General features: G+C 32.4%; 1 protein-coding gene and 1 long non-coding RNA gene across 3 annotated transcripts; one reads left to right on the top strand and one right to left on the bottom strand.

The window, feature by feature from the left end:
* Nucleotides 1–1,840: 1,840 nt before the first annotated feature.
* Nucleotides 1,841–3,703, top strand: LOC144552604 (Tetratricopeptide repeat (TPR)-like superfamily protein). Its single transcript, XM_078300593.1, has one exon. The coding sequence runs from the start codon at nucleotides 1,997–1,999 to the stop codon at nucleotides 3,548–3,550; it is 1,554 nt and encodes a 517-aa protein (XP_078156719.1). The 5' UTR covers nucleotides 1,841–1,996; the 3' UTR covers nucleotides 3,551–3,703.
* A 4,323-nt stretch (nucleotides 3,704–8,026) lies between these two features.
* LOC144552940 (uncharacterized) lies at nucleotides 8,027–11,796 on the bottom strand. 2 transcript variants are annotated; one of them, XR_013511277.1, is made up of 6 exons: nucleotides 11,615–11,796; nucleotides 11,090–11,185; nucleotides 9,997–10,056; nucleotides 9,401–9,608; nucleotides 8,809–8,973; nucleotides 8,027–8,380 (listed from the first exon to the last, which is right to left on the bottom strand). It is a non-coding gene; the product is annotated as an uncharacterized LOC144552940 (long non-coding RNA). The 2 variants fall into 2 exon arrangements; XR_013511276.1 differs by lacking the exon at nucleotides 11,615–11,796 and having other exon boundaries at nucleotides 11,090–11,458.
* Between the last annotated feature and the right edge of the window lie 8,302 nt (nucleotides 11,797–20,098).

Below are 20,098 nucleotides of genomic sequence, written 5' to 3'. Positions count from 1 at the left end.
AAGATTAACTGTCTAGTTCTTTGGGAAAAATGTTAACTGTGACCAGATCATGCTTAGAATTCCTTTCAAATGGAGGCATAATTTTAAAGGTTTTCTATATATACCTTGTATATTATCATTTACTAATATATTAAGAGGAGGGATCGAATTACACTCTATTTTGGTGACACCAAATTATATTTTATATTTTATATTTTCTAAATAAATAGTAAAAAAATTCCAAAAAATGTAAAATTTGATATGCAAGCACATTTTAATATATCCATTATGTTGAACGTTTGAATTGACTATTTAAACTTTGAAAACTTTGAAAATCAAAAGTGTAATTTGGTGTCACCAAAAAAAGATGTAATTGGAACCCTCCTCATATATTAATATTGGGGTCAATTGGCTTTAATTGTACTAATATATTTACTTGAATTGATGCTATAATTGCCTCTAGCTTTTCATTCACATGTGTGATTTATGTATTACACAAAATGCTTTATTAATTTCTTACAAAATGCTGTCTAACCTGATCATGTATAACCAGATAGAATCAATTTCACCGATTTGAATAAGCGCTAGAGACAGTTGGATATTATACAGATTTACAAACAGATCATATATGATCTGCACCATCTGTATTTTGCACTACTTTACCAGTAATGCCATGGCAGTGTAAAAAACTGGCAGACAGGTAATGTCAGTCAAAAGGTAAAAAAAAAGTTACCTCTGCTCTGCACGCTGAGAATAATAATACATGGCGATTGGAGAAAGAAAAGAAAAGAGTAGTAGTGATAGTGGTGTGTAGTGTAGCACTGCCATTTAATAATTGCTATTGCATGTAGGGAATTTTGAATTTGTATAGTCAAATTTAATGCACAGTTAATTTAGAAGAGATGGCACATATATGATATGAGTGCAATATCTTGTATGCTCTCCACGCCATTCTCCCATGCAGATAACAAAATAATTATTCTATGCTACCTTTTCAGCACCATATCTCTTTTTGTCCCCCTTAAATTATTTATTCATTTTTATTAGGTATTTGATTCTTTCTTTTTTGGGAAGGGTGTTGGGAAATTCACAATAACTGAAATATAATAACAGGAAGACCAACCAAACATAACTTTTTTGCATCAATTTATTATTGATTTTTTTAAAAAAAAATTAATGTTTTCTACATTAGACCCACACAATAATATGAGTGATATCGTTTAATTTCCTAAGAGGTGTTGAATATTATTAAACTTGATAATATCAATTAGGAAAACATTCGAAATGGATATTTTTTTTCATAATGTATTTCTTTATTTTTTAACCCAGTTGAGATTGAAAGGCTAAAGATTTATTTCTTTGACCAAAATTGCTATTATTCTTTATAATGTTTTGTACAATTGATGTTTGGTATGAAAGTCATCAAACGGTTTCGATCAGACATAAAACTCATTTTGATCTCAAACTCTTAAATTCCCTGTTTGTATAGAATACTCATAGCCAGACGAAATCAATTATCTATTTAAGATTTGTGTCGAAATAAAATGGACGGCTCAGATCTCATCTACACGGTCGGGTATTGCAGCGGATCTAAATTCATATTATTAAGTATTAACCGAGTTGAGATATATAAAAGGCTAAAGAGTTATCTTTTTGTCCAAAGTTTCAATTACAAATCAGGCCCAGTAACTGAATTTGGGCCATACTTATTTAGCCCAATATCTAGGCTTGAATCTTCAATTCCAAGCGGCGTTACACAGCCCTGGAAGCGGGTAAAGAATTTAACGGAGTAGTTTTAGCTTCATGCAGCGCACGAACTATAGAATGTAAAGAGCGCTGTAGATGGTTTATGCCCTGCTTGAAGGCAAACCTACTCTGTTAAAACCTTTACCCGCCGAAAGCCATCTTACTAATAAGGTTCTGTTTCATACTAATTTACATATTCAAATCCAACTTATTCAAAACTGCTATAAATCAAAGAAAATATAGATCTCTCAAAGGATCAAGGAAATGATACATGGCTCGGATTATGCAATCAAGGTATTATTGTTCTTCGTTTTCTCCAACAAAACCACAACAGCCAATGCAAGGTCTCCTTGCTTCTTGCTTCGTTTTCTCCAATCAAGGTCTCCTTGCTTCGATTCTTCAATACTACATCAATTCAAATTCCCCCAAATCAGCACAAACCATCCATTCTCAGATTGTTAAATCGGGATTGAAACCCAACACCACATTATTTATAAAGCTCCTAGTTTTGCATATCAAATCGGGATCCTTGTACAATGCCCGCAAGGTGCTTGATAGAATGCCTGAACCAACTATTGCAGCGTTCAGCTATCTAATTTCTGGTTATTCCAAGCAAGGTCTAGTTAATGAATCATTAGAGCTCGTAAGGAGGCTTACGTTTTCTAACCAGAGGCCAGACCGGTTCACTTTATCAATGGTTATTAAAATGTCTAGTCTATTGAATTTGTTAAATTTCACGCGACAAGTGCATGCACACATGGTCAAATTTCATTTTGAACCAGATGATGTGCTTCTATTGGCATTACTAGACTCTTATGTGAAGTTTGGTAAAACAAATTATGCACGGTTCCTGTTTGATACTGCGCCTACCAGGAGTGTAGTGTTTGCTACTTCACTTATTGTGGGTTATCTGAACGAAGGGTTATATGAACATGCACAAGAGTTGTTTGATGAAATAACAGAGAAAGATGTAATTATTTATAACGCCATGATTGAAGGCTACAGCAAGTTGACCGAAAGAGCTGAGAATTCACTGAAAATATACAAAAGCATGCAGAGTGTTGGTTTTAGACCAAATATTGCGAGTTTTGTTAGTGTTTTAGGTGCTTGTTCTCTCTTGTCAGATTTGGATTTTGGATCTCAAGTGCATTGCCAAATTATTAAAGAGAATTTATTTTCTCAAGTGAAAGTGGCAAGTGCACTCATAGACTTCTATTCCAAGTGTGGGAGTGTAGAAGAAGCAAGAAAAATATTCGACAGATTGAGGGGCAAAAATGTGATTTCGTGGACTTCGATGATAGATGGATATGGCCGAAACGGGCAACCATATGATGCCCTTAACCTGTTCGATAAAATGACTACAGATGTGCACGTGCAGCCAAACCACACTACACTATTAACTGTTTTATCAGCTTGTGGTCACAATGGGCTAGTATCAAAAGGACGAGAAATTTTCGAAAACATGGAGCAAAGATACTCTCTTAAACCCAAAATGGAACATTACTCATGCATGGTAGATATGTTAGGTCGAAACGGGTCATTAAACGAAGCTTATGATCTCATTAAAGGGATGGAAATGAAACCTGGCATTGATGTATGGGCAGCATTACTTAGTGCATGTAGGATACATGGTGATGTTGAAATGGCGAAATTAGCGGCTAGAGAGGTTCTTAGGTTGAGCAAAAATAAGAGGCCGGGGGCATATATGGCATTTTCTAATAGTCTCGCAGAAGCTGGTAAATGGGATGGGGTTTATCAGGTGCATGAGTTGATGAACCAGAGAGGAGTGGCGAAAAATGCAGCGAGCAGTGAAGTTTGGTCATGATATTGTTCTTTACTTTCAATTACCAGCATTTTGTTTAATTGCAAACCTTCTTCTCTATGTTGATCCTTTTATTGTTTCTAATATTTTATTTTTAGTCATTTGTATGTATATTTTTATTTGAAACTGACGTTCTAGTGATTCAACTTTGCAATAGTTAATAATCCAAAATTTTTTAGTTAGCACCTCAATTAATCCAAATTAAACAACCACCACTCAAAACACTCAAAACCCACGGTGCGCACCCAATTTTTTTTTTTTTTAGTTATGTTATGAATTATTTGAAATTTTTGAACTAAATATTTTTTTTCTGTTCTATTCTATTTTGTTATGTGGTATTTATAATTATATATACACAAAATTTGACGGTGAAATTGTAGAAAATAAAACGCACTTGTTTAACAAATAAAATTTTGGACTAAATTTGAACTAAAAATTACTACAAATTATACACACAATCCGAGCAGTGTTTTGTACTAAATAAGTTGGTGCACAAAGTGCTACAAATTATACGCCCAATTCGATGAACGTTTTATACTACAAGTTATACACAGAACATAAAATTTTTTTGTCTAAAACTTTCAAACAATTCATAACAGAACTGAAAAAGTACACTACCTGAGGGTGCGCACCAAAAAAATAAAAAATAAAAAAACAAAAAAATTTGGTGCGCTTCCCCAGTACGCGCACCAAAAAATTTAGTTCGCGGACTGAGGGCGCGTGGGTGGTAATAACTGAAATTTGAGGTTTTGGATGGTGGTTGTTTAATTTCGAATTATTGGGGTGCTAACTATAAAAATTTTGGGTTAATAATTGTGAGAAATGTTGAAATTTTTTTTGTAATTAACCATGAATCAGGTGGAAATATATAAATATTTTGTATAATTAACCATGACTTCGTCATGATATACATGCATCCATTTGTGTTGAGGATTGATAACATTTACATGCAAGTTAATTTGGTCATGCGAACTAAAAGTTTCAATTTGGTTATTAGGTGAAAAATAGAGATATCATGTTACTCTGCCTTTTTTTTTTTCTTTTCTTTCTATTGCACCTTAAATAGTAGTGGGTTTTATACGCAGACATAACTCGATCAATAGGTTTTATTGCTACCTAAATTTTTAGAAGGCATTTACAAGTGGGTAATATAGATTATAGCAAATATATTTTCATTAATTAATTAGGATATTTGAGAAAACCAAAAGTTTGCGTCATTGCAAAACTATATTATCGGTCAACATTGCTCACTAGCATAAGAAAATAATTAAGCTACTTGTATAGTATAACTTCCAAGTAATTGCAATTAGTGATTCCATTATGTGCCATTTCATTTGAGACGAGACAAATCTGGAGAGGAAATTGTGGGGTGTCTGTAGATTTGGAGAAAGATAATATTTAAATTGAAGCTCCATTAAATCTGTGTAAGTGGATAAACAAGATAATGTATCATTGTAAACTAACAGTTTCTATCTCGAGTTTAAACTGAAATTTGTAATATGATTAATATGATGTATCTTATTATGTAGAAATTTGAAGTTTTGAACATGTCCGAGAGGTGTTTTAAATGAAAGAGCATAAACCTTGCTTGAAAGATACTATTGAATTTTGTTATTATAGAGTTGTTCTGGATAAAAATTATTTATCTTATAAATTTGAAGAATAATGAGATTGTAGGGATACATAGAGCTAGTGTAGTAATATTCGGTTTATTCGGTCGAATATTTAGTTGAATATTCCTATTCAGTTGCAATTCGAATAGAAAATTTATATTCTGTCCGAATATGTGGTTTAGAGCATATTACCGGTTTAGAGTATATTAACAACAATTTATACCACATATTATCGGTTTAGAGTATATTAACAGTGATAAAAATACAAGTTTAGAATATATTAACAATGGTTTATACCACATATTACCGTATACTTGTTTATATATATATAAATTCTCATTTAAAATCCGCATATATTAGTTCGCATAAAAATCCGCATATACAGTGACTTTCTGCATATCGCATATAAACCGAATATTAAAACACTGCATAGAGCAGACAAATAAATTTTGGATAATCATCTCTGACTTGGTCAAACAATTTGTAATATAGTCAATTAGAACTAATTTAGGATTCAATGTTGTTATGTACTTATGTGAGATTGTAATTTAGTTAGTTAGAACTAATTTCGGTCAAACAATTTTACACAACATGACACTTGATATGGTTTAATTAGTGATTGATATTTTTCTAATAATGAGATCATTGAATATTTTTTTATTTTTATATTTACATGTTTGCTATTCATATGAAATAGTGTATAATAATTAATATGCTTTCTTGCTCTTTATAATCTATAGTTATTTTTCATGATTATTAAAATTAATAACCAGGAAAAAGAAGATTGCTTTTAATGTTTTCTATTAAAGAAAACATTTTCGAAGCATATTATTCAGAAGTGGATTAAGAATTTTCGTTAGAGGGGCAGAAAAACATCGAATCAGATTTAAATAGTTAATTATAATTAAACCCATTGACTAATTGGATACTTGATAAAAAATAATATTTTGACTTATACTTTCCAATACTATTAGTTGAAAAAGCAGATCTGGTCGTGGAGCGAGATGGAGATTATGGTATTAGAGTGATTATGAGTGTATGTATATAGAATTAGAAGAGTAGATATAGTAAAAAGGTAGATTTAGGAATTTAAAGGGTAATTAAGGACGATTAGAGTAAATTAGACGATTTCGAGAAAATAAAGAAGCATATCTAGGAATTAGAGTCATTTGACCCGTTATAATTATATTTTTTATCAATCAAATTGTTAGTAGGCATTAAAGCCACTAATCTTAAAAAAAGGGGAATTTTTATTCATGATAAATAGAAAAAAAAATTTAAATGAAAAAAGACATGAAGAAATTTCAAAAATGAGAAAATAAATATATGATATGGTGTCTCTGCGGAGTGTCATACCATATCCAGCCCCCACAAAAATAAAGACATAAAGTGAGATGCCATACCATCTAGAAAATCGAAAAAAAGTAAGAAAAAAAAAGAGTTAAGTGGAACGCCAGTATGGCGTCCCGCTATATATATATATATATATATATATATATATATTTTTAAAGATTTATGGTTTAAATTTACGAGATCCAGCATTGCAGCTAGGAAACGAAAGCGCTAATTATATACGCGACAAAATGAATTACTTATTTCATCGCAATACATAAAATAACAATGAATATACAAAACGTAATATTTCCAAATCAATTATCCATTGATTGACGTGTTCAATTGTTAAGTAGAGAGATAAAATCTTACCGTTAGATCCAAATGCAATTGCTAAGGAGAAGTGTAGCGGCAAGAGTGGAGGGGGCAAACATAGGAGCATAGATTCAAGTGCTTTCTTAAAATTGCACAAAATATGCACTCCTCTGCATGCCCCTTCCACCTCTACCGGTACCATCATTGTCGCCTCTCTAACCATCGCCCCACAAATTGAACTAAACTGGTACACAAGTATGTTCAAACAAAGGGCTGTTATTTGTTGAAAAGGAAAATAAAAAAAAAAAAAAAAAAACCTCCGCTGCCAATTTCTTAGCTTTCGATTGTTTGTTAATTTGGCTTGCCTGTTTCTGACGTGCATCTCCTTATAGTGTGGGAAATTTTTGTAGTAGATTAAAGCCGTACTACACGAAGGGTTAGTAGTACACTGTACAGGGGCAAAAAAAAAAAAAAATTAGTTGAAAACTTGAAGTGGTACTTTTAGAAGGGAATTAGCATTAGTACCGAAGTACCAACTGTACTGCGGGTTTGCTCCATGTGGAGTTTTCAAACACACAAATCATTGTCAAATGGACTAAGTGCATGTACTCTTATCCCTCTCCAATATATTAGGAATCTCAATATAAGAGTTAGGCTGGGGTGCTATGGATAGCATAGTGGCCTCTATGCTACGGCTCAATATTCGAGTTTTCAAAATCCAAACGGTCGATCTGAACCGTTCATCTTATTCTCCATATTAATATCTGCTTGGAGACCAAATTTTACATTTTTCTGAATTTTTTTTACTATTTATTAAGTATTTTACAAAATTGTTGATCCAACGGTGGCTGCACAAAACAGTAAAACCGTTGGATTAGTGATTTTCAAAGTGGCTTAATAAATAGTAAAAAAATTCAGAAAATTATAAAATTTGGTCTCCAAGCAAATATTAATATGGAGAATAAGATGAACGGTTCGGATCGACCGTTTGGATTTTGAAAACTCGAATATTGAGCCGTAGCATAGAGGCCACTATGCTATCCATAGCACCCCGGCCTAACTCCTCAATATAATTGACAAGTTTCTGTCAATGTGAATATATTTATGGATCCACAGTAACGACCGCATTCAACGGATTTATTAATAACATTATAAACAACTAGCCAGAGGCCTCGCTACGCTTCGGTAATTTTTTCCAATACGGAGTCAAAAGTGTATAAAATATTTTTTATGCATAATAATAATGAATGAGTTGTTATAAAACATGCATAATAAAAATTGTACAACAAAAGTTAATAAATTACATAGATGTGACATAGTTCTGTTTGGATGCTACAAGAGCTGTACAATTTGTAGTCTTAAGTGGGTATAAGATCCCACTTCTATTCCATGAGTGTTTTAGTTTCAGGCACACCCCCCTTATACTGCTTTTATGCAACAGCTATTCACATACTCTGGTAAAACTTATATACAACATCTATCACTTCTGACGTAGCAGGAGCAATCTCTGATAGTTTCAGTACAACAATATTACCAGCAACAATAGCTCCAATGACCAGCTCAATAGACATCACTGAAAATGTTATTATTAAAAGAAAATTGTTAAATCATAACACTATGCTGATCTCATTACTTGATGCTTTGTTAAATGAGCCCTGAGAGCTAAGACTGTCAGTCAGTAGGTAAATCAGTTCTGCCAATTAGGACCATATTGCAGTTATTTGTTTCTAATTGGATAGATATATGAGTGAACAAAGCAAATAAAGAAGGCAAAAAAAATCAAATAAAGAAAGATTGATGTATAATTGAAATGTTGTGAATAAGAAAAAACAATTTTAATAATGAATTTATATCCATTCATTTTCATTATTATTTGAGAAGTAATTTAAAGATATGTATTAATTAACAAATGATGTTGATACCATAATAAAACATATTGCTGGTACGGAAAAATCTAATGTACCAGTTGTAAAGAGATATAAAGAGAAAATGAGCCGGTACCTGCAACAACATCACTTAACTCTAAGCTCTTGGGATAGTTTCTTCACAAATTGGCGAGGTGTCAGGTATCTGACCTTTAAAACCTCAAATAAAACTTTAATCATTTAAGCATTGTGGATACCTTTATTGCAAGAAACAGTGATAATTGAAGCATCGCTTAATCTCCTGTTTGAACAAATAAATAATCAATTAGAAAAACAAACAACAGTAAAATATAACAACAAATAATGTGAACCAAGTTCAGTTCATTTTGGAACAAAATTAGAAGTACAATACTTTTGGACATGAATCTGTTTGTTATTCTATAATGATGCTAAAGTTCTAATAATTTTATTTTTATTTGGTCACTGTTTTTGATACCCTTTTTCGTTCATGAGGGATTGTGGGGTATGCTAAAAGAATCCACATAGATAGTCGCACTTGGATTCTTATAGTTACTTCAATAAGTGCTCTTTGAACATTCTAAAATATTGAACTATAACATTATTTTTGTCGAAGAATCCATATGGAGAAGAAGCCCTATTGGGTTACATTGAAATACAAAGGTTGTTGTGTTCTTAGTGTTTTAATTTATAATAAATTGTAACATTACCTATCAGAAGTTGTCTTGATATAGATCTTTGTTATGGCATTCCTAATTAATCAAGAACGGCGTATGATTGTTCTATGTCGTGACTGAAAGAGCATGATGAATGTGCTTCCACACATCTTCTTGGCCTAGCCAGAGAGTTTCGGCATACTCTTTTTCCTCTCCTTATGTCAACCTTTTTAAACTCGTTTCTATCCTTTTCACTCATAACCTAGACTGGTGTCAAGTAAGACTCAACAAATTAAGTGATGTGCTGATTTGTAACTAAAAAATTATAATGTCAATAAAAATTGGTAATAGCCTAAATCAGCGTAAGTAAAATTGAGAAAATAATTTGAGGAACTCATTACTAACTAAAGAGCTATATTTTTTAAAGGGATTGATAATAACCTAGGTCAGCAGTAACTGAAATCCATGAAATAAACTATAGTTCTCATCTCTAACTACAGCAATATTTAATGGATTGCTAAAAAAATATATTATAACTTCATAAAGATATATATAAATGAGCATTTGCAACAGTTTTGGAAAACGACACTAAGCTTTCTTATTAGTTTCGATAACATATTTTCTGAAATAAAAAAAGGTTAGAAAGAGACCTTAATAGGTGTAGACAAAGCGAAGGTGTTGCATATGTATTGGCAAAGACAGATGTTAAGCTGCAGAAGAAGGAAAAAACAAAGAATTAAAAAATGTGAGTGCATAAAGAGGAATTTTTATGAAGTCAATAAGGATTAATATCGGTTTGTTTTGGCTTTTATGCGGTCATCAGGCTGATACTCTTTTTTCACAATTTCTTCAAATTTCTTTTACACAACCTATCATTTTATGTTCATAGGCTTGTAGTACATTGGTTCTTGAGTGTTTATGTCAAATTTTAGGTTCTGGATCAAAGGGAAAATGCCTGTTTCAATCCATAACACAGTTGGTTCTCTATACTATGGATTTTGGTGGTCTTGCTTTGTCATTTCTTATTCTTTGATTTCTTGAATGTTAACGGGTGATCTAAAATCATATTTTTAGGAATTTTATTTCACTGATTTCCATCCAACTTCGTATCATCAGCACAGCAGTTCAGGATCAATGTCGGGTACCACTTAGGGATTTGAATTTCTCTTTACCGGCGGGTTGTCATTTGAATTTGAAGTTTATCCAGATTATTCTTTGTTGTTTGTTCTATAGGATATAAATTTTGAGGATTTAAGGCATAACCTACAGGATTTCATCAACGTTTCAAAACATCAAGTTGACTCGATTTTCTGGTAAAAGCAAATTGCAATTTTTTCTGTTTTTCTGAACTTCTAAACTTTGAACATCAGTTTCCGCTAACTGGCTACACCAAATTTTGTGTTCTTTATATGAAAATGTTCAGCAAGTCATGATCTATATGATTCAACCCCTAGGTAGCCTTCTCATTTCAATTTGTAACAGCTCAATAAATAATGTACAATACCCTTTAACAAAAAAATTGCATCAATGTGTAGGTAAGAATAACAACTTCAGAAACCGAGGAACAAAAAATGTAAAGTGTATTGATGCATATTGATGCAATTTTTTAGGAGTTGTCACAGTATGGTACAAAACTTCTTGTTAATGCATATTGATGCAATTGGTACCAAATTAATTAGTAACAACACATGCATGCATGTCACAATATGATACAAAACCTGAGAATTTGAATAGTTTGGTTACCTCGAGAAATGGAAATTAGGGGTAGGATTGTAGTTTCAACTTCTTTGAATTATCTCTTAATGGAAGGATTTGGCGCCATCTTTTTTAGCCTAGATCCTATGAGATAATGCACATTGAACATAGAAAGGAAGAAATTAGGATAAAATTGCAGAAAATAATTTTACATTATAAATTTATGGAAAACAAATTTCGAAAATAGAGTGAACGGCACGGCACCCCTTCCCCTTTCCGATAAAAGACTTTCTCCGTTAATTTCACCAGATCGTCACTATGTAGGTTTTTTCTTCGTGTGATTAGATTATTCATTGAGAGTCGAATTGTGCAGGGAAAAAAACACAAAATAGAACGGGGAAAATGTATGGCCGCTCTCCGATAGATATGAATGAGGCAATAATTCATTCAAAAAAAAATTAGAACAAAAGATTAACAGACATCAAATGATTTTTAAGCAAACGAACTAACTAAAGCAACGAAAGCAATCAAATCTGTCTTGTAAAGAAAGGGAGAACGCCAAAGAAAAGTAACCTTCTTCTTCCAGAGAAACTCCTCATGACACGTAGACCGAAAAGAGCGGCAAAAGCAAGCGGCGACGGAAGAAGAAAGTTCAGCGGAGATGGTTGACGGCGAGCAAAATAGAGAAGAGAGACGGAGAAAGAGAAATCTATTTTTAGCGGAGGGAAAAGGGACAATTTTTGGGTGAGCAGCCAAAGATGGAGAAGACAGTGGGGAGTTATGTAAAAAACCAGAAGAAACTAATTACAGTAGAGAGAAGTTGCCCACTTGTCAATGAATGAAGAAATAATGAAAGACACGCGTCAATGAAATGGAGAAGTAATGAAAGACACGCGTCATTCCATAGAGGAAAATGCTGGTGAAATCATCAACCGTCGAAAATATTACATTTAATTTATTAAAAGTTATATCTATTTTGAAAAAAAAAAACAAAAACTTTAATTTATTTAATGATTGTTATTCAAAAACAATTCTCAAAATAGATACAACTTTTAATAAATTAAATGTACTAGAAAGATCATAATATTTTCTAGATTACATAGAAGTGACTTTTGAACCGGGATCAATAACTCGGAATCTAAACATTTTTTTTTTCCAATAACACATAAAGAAATATATTAATTTTTCTTACAGCCGCGAAAAATCCGATCTAAAAAATATTGATCCGGGTTATTTGTTACAGTCTTTCTAATAAATCAAATTATATTGTATTCCATCTATTTTCAAAGAAATATATTCAACATTTCTAATATTTTAATACAAAAAAAAAAAAAAAATAAAAAATTTCTGTTTTAAAAAAAAAAAAAAAAAACAAAACCGGTGCACCATTAACCGGACATATACCATACCAAATATTTTGCTCATTTCCGGTTAACCAATAACCGGACCCATTTCACATTTCTGGTTATCCAATAACCGGACCCATTTCACTAATCTGGGAATTGGGTAACCGGAAAAAAAAAATCCGGTTATCTAGTAACCGGATTGGGTAGTTTTCAAAATTCAACGCCGAAGTGGTTATTTTTTGTAATTTGATTTATTTTTTGGATATAAATAAAAAAATCGGCCCATTTTCATTTGTTTGTTATTATAATTCTCCTTGAAGAATACATACATGCAAACCGAGCAACTTATTTATTTCATAAATCAATAGGCTAGGTGATGGGGCTTCTTTAGTTTTGGAGGTGCTTAAGGTTGGATACAATTTACCACATCAAATATATCTACTTTTTATTTTTAAGATTTTGGTGAAAGCTAAAAAAACTAAGTTGTTACCTCACCAAGATATATGATTATGGGGTTCAGAAGTTGAATATATTTTTAAATGCTAACCTTTTGTAAATTATATTAATTAACTTTTTAACACAAATAAATATTACATGTCGATAACAGACGATGATTATTGGCCAAAATAATGGACATTCAATGTGGACATTTTGGTAAGAGCATGTTATGTTCAATTTCAAAGCAATGTTTGTATCTAATTCAAATATTGCTTTGAAATGAATTTGTTTGATTTATAGGGTAAATATTCCACCAAAAGGTTTTCTTGTATGACTTAATTAATTATATAATATGTAAAACATATTATCTTTCACATATTAATTAAGTTGGTGGGATTAACTATACTAATTAAATATAAGCGTCAAATATTTAGTTGGGCTTAATTTAATATTTCAAGTAGCCAGATCATTTTTTTCTGAATCAACTTATTGTTTTGAGAATATTGAGAATTGAATGAAAAAAATAATTATTTGATTAAATTTTGATATTGGTTTTACAAGGTTGCACTCTGCTATGATAAAGTATTTATTGCTTTTTTTCCCTAAATTAAATTCTTATACTGTTGCTTGTTTTTTTTATTTTGATAATCTCTAAATTAGAAAGTACAACGGCTAATTAATACAAATGTTAATTGATTTGATCATCCGATGCTTGATGAATGGCAGTGATGCTTTCTGTTCCTTATTTGTAATCAGTATTTTTAAATCCGGTTTTGTTGTGCATATGAAAATTTTAATGTGAAAGTACATTTGCGGTTTACTATAATTTGTTAAAACAATATAGATAAAATAAAACTAATATATATATAACTCAATGGTGTTTTATTCTTTTACCACTCTCATAGGTCATTGGTTGAAGGCTCCCCCAATACAATTTTTTTTCTGGACCCTTTTCGGATTTGAGAGCAACTAGTGAAAATTCGCATGAACCGCATGCCCAATGGATATTTTGTCTAATGCTTGATCGGAACTATTTGATCATCAGCATCGAGATTCATGTATACTTAATCTATACGAATCTAAAAACTGTTCCGATTCCCTTTGATCAAACGACTTCGATCAGACATTAGACTGCTCCTGATTCCCTTTGATCACGCCTAAATCTACATCCGTAATAATTAGTTATTTTTAGTGTTTTATATGTTGATCACCTTTACAAATTCGAGTTTTGAATGCAGCTATGGCTGAATTAAGATGCAGCTGTTCAACTTCAATTAATCCACTAAATTGTACCATTATGTAGTCGTAGATATTCAAAAGAGAATTACTTACATTAATGACGCAATTTTTTTTTTTTGGGCTCAAAGACACTTTCTATAGTTGTTCAATGGGGAATATCATATTCATAGCAAAAACCCCTTTAGGAAAGGTCACCGACAATTTAATTTCCGAAACATTTTTTTATTTAGAAAAAAAAAATAACTACATAAAGAGAACAATTAAACCACGTATAAATTAGAGGATCGTTCTCTTAACTCCAATTTGGGTTTCAGATATGAGAAAAAGAGGGGGTGGGGGGTGGTTGAATTGTGTGTGTTCATAGACTTAAGTTTTAACTTCATTTAGGAGTGCCGACAGACAAGAAAAAAAAAATTCTATTTCACATATTTTCAATGAGAGAGTCCATGTCTACTGCTAACAATTAAAAAAAAAAAATTAGTCTTTAATCTAGCGGTAAATATATATATATATATAGAGTAAGGCTACGCTACTTCGCGAATTAAAACGGGTTGTTTTAATTCGCGCTCATATATCTAGTATCGGAGTCCAAATAGCCGATCCAAACTGTTCGATGTTTAATCTATATTAAAATGTGCTTGGAGATGAAATTTTACATTTTTTGGAATTTTTTTACTATTTATTAAGATGGTTTGAAAATCGCTGTTTTTATTAAAATTCTACACCATTAAAAAACAGCGATTTTCAAACCATCTTAATAAATAGTAAAAAAATTTCAAAAAATGTAAAATTTCGTCTCCAAGCACATTTTAATATAGATTAAACATTTAACGGTTTGGATCGGCTATTCGAACTTCAAAACTAGAGATATGAGCGCGAATTAAAATAGTTAAAATAGCCCGTTTAATTATTGAAGTAGCGTAGCCTTACTATATATATATAGAGAGAGAGAGAAAGAGAGAGAGGCTAATGTGTTTTCGTATATGAGATGGGCTACGGTGAGTTGCGAAGTAAAGCAACTATTTTACTTCACGCTCATATTTTGCGATTTTGAAATTCAAAATGTTGATCCGAACCGCTCAACATGATCTCCATATTGAAATGTGTTTGGAGACCAAATTTTACATTTTTTAGAATTTTTTTACTATTTATTAAGCCACTTTGAAAATCGCCGATCTAGCGGTCCAGAAATTTTTACTGTTTTTACTGTTTACCCGGATTTTCAGATTTTCAAAGTGGCTTAATAAATAGTAAAAAAATTTCAAAAAATGTAAAATTTAGTTTCCAAGCATATTTTAATATAAATTAAACATCTAACGGTTTGAATCGGCTATTTGAACTTTGAAAATAAAGATATTGCGTGAAGTAAAAACGTGTTTTACTTCGCAACTCACCGTAGCCTTACTCATATATATATATATATATATATATATATATATATAGAGTACGGCTAACGCGCTTCCTCTAGTATATTAACAATATGCTTCCGGTCTCTAAAATCTATCGAATCGGCTTCAAATGACAAATCTAAACCGTTCAAACCAATGTCCTTAACGAGAGCTTCGTTTCCATATAAAAAAATTTAAGTTTCGAATTTATTTATATGCATCTGAAAACTACACTATCAAAAGTTCTTGCTGCTTCTTAAGTTTAATTAGAGGCACTTAAAGTTAGATAATATACACTTCATTAAATATATAGGTCCCATTTGTATAGAAAACCAAACTTTTTGAATGGCTGACAAGTCAAGTATTCTTTCGGGCATGTTAAATTATTAATTTCATAACATGCGAAAACAATTCATGTACGTTGATAAGAAAGGAGAACTGTAGAATGCTGGAGGGATGAAAAATCATCAAAGAGGTTTATAATATTTGTAAAAAAATTATCTAAAATTCATAGTATTTAATATAATTTTCATTAAGTAAGTGAATTAGCAAGGTTAATTGATCTCGTTGAGTAATTTCAAGCTCTATCATTGAAGTTGAACTATTGAAGTAACGAGAATTACTGAGATTTTAAAGCAGTCGTCCATGGCACGTAAGAGATAAGAGAGTATATATCGTGCAAAAAGAAACTTTTGTCAATCTGCTATCAGCTATTATGTTCAACTTTTTTTTTTACAAGTTGTGGCCCTAATTCAATAGGTCGTGCCAGGTCAGATTTATTAGAATTCACATCCTATCAGGTTACCGGATTAAGTACAATTGAATCGGGTGGTCAAGAATTGTTCTTTTTAACTAGGCACGAATCTCAAAGCTCAAATAATGCTGCTTCTTCAGTCAAGCCAAGCAAAAACTGGATGAAATTAAATGTGAGCCGTCCTTTTCAATTATGTTGAGTCAGATACCTGAGAGGATACGGATCCGATTTATTAATGGCTCCAATTGCCGAATTTTTTATTAATATCCAAATTTAATATTAAATTTCAAAAAATAACCGTATCAGCCATGTTTTTCGACATATACCCTTTCTGGAATAAATTTTTCCGGAAATAGACCGAATTTCCGGAAAATTTTTTTCCGGAAACTGGATAAATCCAGAAATTTTTTTTCCGGAAATTGTCCCTGTTTCCGTAAATTTTTTTTCCGGAAATAGACGGAATTTCCGGAAATTTTTTTTCCGGAAATGCAGTTTATAAATTCGCAGAATGTCGTCGCTTTCATTTCATCCGCTCTCTCACAGTAAGTTTTAATTTATTTATATTTCGAATTTTATTAATTTATTATTTATATTTTAAATTTAAGTAATATATAATTTTAATTTCATTAATTTATAATATTAATTTCATTTATTTATAATTTAAATTTAATTTAAATTTATTTTATTTATAATTTAAATTTAGAAGTATTTAATTTGTAATTATTTAAATATGTAACTATTTAATTTGAAATTATTTAAATTCTGAATATTGTCATATTAATTGAAAAAAATTAAAAATGGTGGAGAATAATTTTAAAATTTTTATTAATTCTAAAATAATTTTATTAATTCTGAAATAATTATGATTAATTCTGAAATGATTTAGAATTGTTTTAGGAAAACTTTTTGCTTTTCGGATTCCTTACGGAGCTCTGACAGTCAGATCGACCGGTTTTCGATTGAGGTAATTATATTTTCTTTATGTTATTTTTAATTTAATTTAATTTATAATTAATTACTTCATTCCAAAATATTTTTTATTTTTTATAATATTGTCCAGAAAATTTAGAATTGTTTACAACCTTCCAAAATGGTTTATAATAATTTTAGAAATTCCAATATAGTTTAGAATGTTGCCCTATTAATTTATGAAATTCGAAAATAGTGTAGAATAATTATTGAAAATTGTCCAGAATATTTTTACCAATGCCAACACAATTTTTAATTAATTATATGTTGTTATTTTTGAAATTGTCAGACCAATCGAAATTAAAAATGACAACTATTTGTGCGAAAATTTATACTGGAGGGGAAATCCAATATAATGATGAGGGGGTCTATTACAGTACCCGAGCTAAATACTCATTACCGATAACCGTGAACCACAATTTTGATTATCTTCAGAATGAGATTTATAAATTTGTTGGGTACAATGCTAGTCAAGCAAATCTGGAAATTCAAGCCAGGTTTAATATGTCCACCGATGGACAACGTGACTATCAATTAGTACCGGTAATGGACCAACAATCATTCGAAATGATTTTAGGAATTGTGTCGTCTTTTTCACAAAGGTTCCAGATTATGGAGTTATATGTAGAATTGGAACCGAAATGTACTAGTTAGATTCCTGAACCTCGATCCCGATCCAGTACCAGTCAGAATCCTATGGAACCCGACCCAATACCAGTTAGATCCCGACCTAGCACCGGTCGGTACTCTGTGGATGTAAGAATGAGACCCGGACCCAGTACCGGTAGCAACTCTGTGGATCAACCAGTTATATCCCGACCCAGTAGCAGTCATAATCATGTGGATCAAGACCCAATACCAGTTAGATCCCGACCTAGTACCGGTCGGCACTCTGTGGATATACCAATGAGATCCCGACCCAGTTCCAGTGCGGTCCGCAGACATGTACGCGATTATTCGCATGTACCTATGGATGCAATTGATTCTGATAGTTTGGCAAGTGGAGATGAGATGCTCTCCGGTGAGCCGTTGGGTTCCGATGATGATATCGGACAGCCCAATCATTCACAACCACAGTCCCGTCAATCACAGTACCCGATTACTGGTCGGGAAAATATGACACATCCGGTTGACAGTTTCAATGACATATCCGGTTTTCGGCCTGCGGATGTCGATTTTTTCGGCAGCTCAAAAAAAATGACAGATAATCCATTGGCTAAAGGTGTATTTTTTGAGTCGAAAACGGCTCTAAAGATAGCAATCAATGAGTTTCATCTTGAAAATAATTGTGAGTGCAGGGTTATTAGGTGCGAACTTAGACGTTACGAGGTGGGGTGCAGAGATGTTTTTTGTAAATTTAAGGTGTCCGCAAAGCAGAACGGTCTTTCAGAATCTTGGATTATTACCAAACAAGCACTTCCCCATACGTGCACAGTATCGGCAACACGTACTGATCATTGTCAGCTTACAGCAGAGATGGTTGCCCTTGCGATTGATAAGACCATTAGAAGGGACGTGTGTTCTTCTATAAATCATATTCGAGATATCGTTATGATGAAATATGATAAGGTAACCCCCAAGTACAACAAATTATGATCGAAATGCTGCAGGTATAACTGAGAAACCAACTGTTGTTAATTTTTTTTAACTAAATTCACAATCTAATGCATGCTCTACACTACATGTAGAGGAGGCAGCAAGACAGGCGCAAGCAGCGGCAGAGCAACCAGCAAGAACAAGTACAACCGTTTGGCGCACCCTCGGACAACATTTCAGTCTGCGTCGTAGAAATTAACATGTGTGTTTTTTATTCTGTAATAATGTTATGAGAACTATTTTATTCTGTAATAATGTTGCTGATTATGAAATTGTAGACCACCAAGATGGACAGTAACAATCGAGAAAAGACCGGGGAAAATAAAAAAATTTGTCAATTCTGTGGAAGAGATGAACAGGACTGTCCGAGATGTGTGCAGATAAAGGAATATTTACGAGTTGAAATATCTGATGATGATTTTGTAGATAAAAAAGCCTGGCTAGCACGTCGTCTGGGAGACATAAAAAAGTCTGGCTAGCATTTCAGGCTAGCATTTGTATGTGTTGAGACTTATTTTATTTGTATGTGATGAGAACTATTTTATTATGTATGTGCTGAGAACTATTTAATTAAGTACGTGTCGACAATTATTTTATTTGTATGTGTTGAGAACTATTTTATTTTGTTAGGTTATAGGATATGGTTTCGATGCAACACACAAGACAAGATAAATCAAAAATAACAAAATATAACACAAATCTATAAATAAAAAATATACGAGGAGTCCTACAAGATAATAAAAATAACAACATATAACGCAAATAACAAGATAAAATCCATAAATCCTACTGGCGACGCTGTGCATGTACATGGTGGTCCGGATACTGCGAATGTGAGAAGCGAGAAGCGTCAACCCTAGCACGCTGTGAACGTCGCGGTGCGTCAGTGGGATCCACTGCATGTGGTGTCTGAGACGGATCCTCTGCAGGAGGTGGATAAGAAGACGACGCCCCAGGATCACTTGCATCATAAGAAGACGACACCTCGGGATCACCGAATGCGTGGTTGAAGAATGGAGTCGGAGGCGCCTCCATATGAGCCATCATTGATTCGTGCCTTGCCTGGTCAAATTGTATTTGCTCCATCTCGTTCGCCTGCTCCTGAGACAGTCCTTGATAGTAATAATAACCCGCTTGATCCTGAGACATCTGCATTTCATAAGAAATTTTTTATTACTTGTTGATTGTAAATTAAAAAATAAAATTACCTCAATCAAAGTATTACATACCGGGCCGCCTTCATCGCCGAATAGTACATTCATCCATTCAGCATGACTCATATCCTGCTCCTGCCCCTGCTCATGCGTCTGCTCATATGCCTGCTCAT

This window comes from Carex rostrata, chromosome 4 (assembly GCF_964058835.1).
Source record: "Carex rostrata chromosome 4, lpCarRost1.2, whole genome shotgun sequence".
NCBI classification, from domain to species: domain Eukaryota; kingdom Viridiplantae; phylum Streptophyta; class Magnoliopsida; order Poales; family Cyperaceae; genus Carex; species Carex rostrata.
Note: the sequence above shows the minus strand (reverse complement) of the source record. Positions and strands in the feature narration are given on the sequence as shown.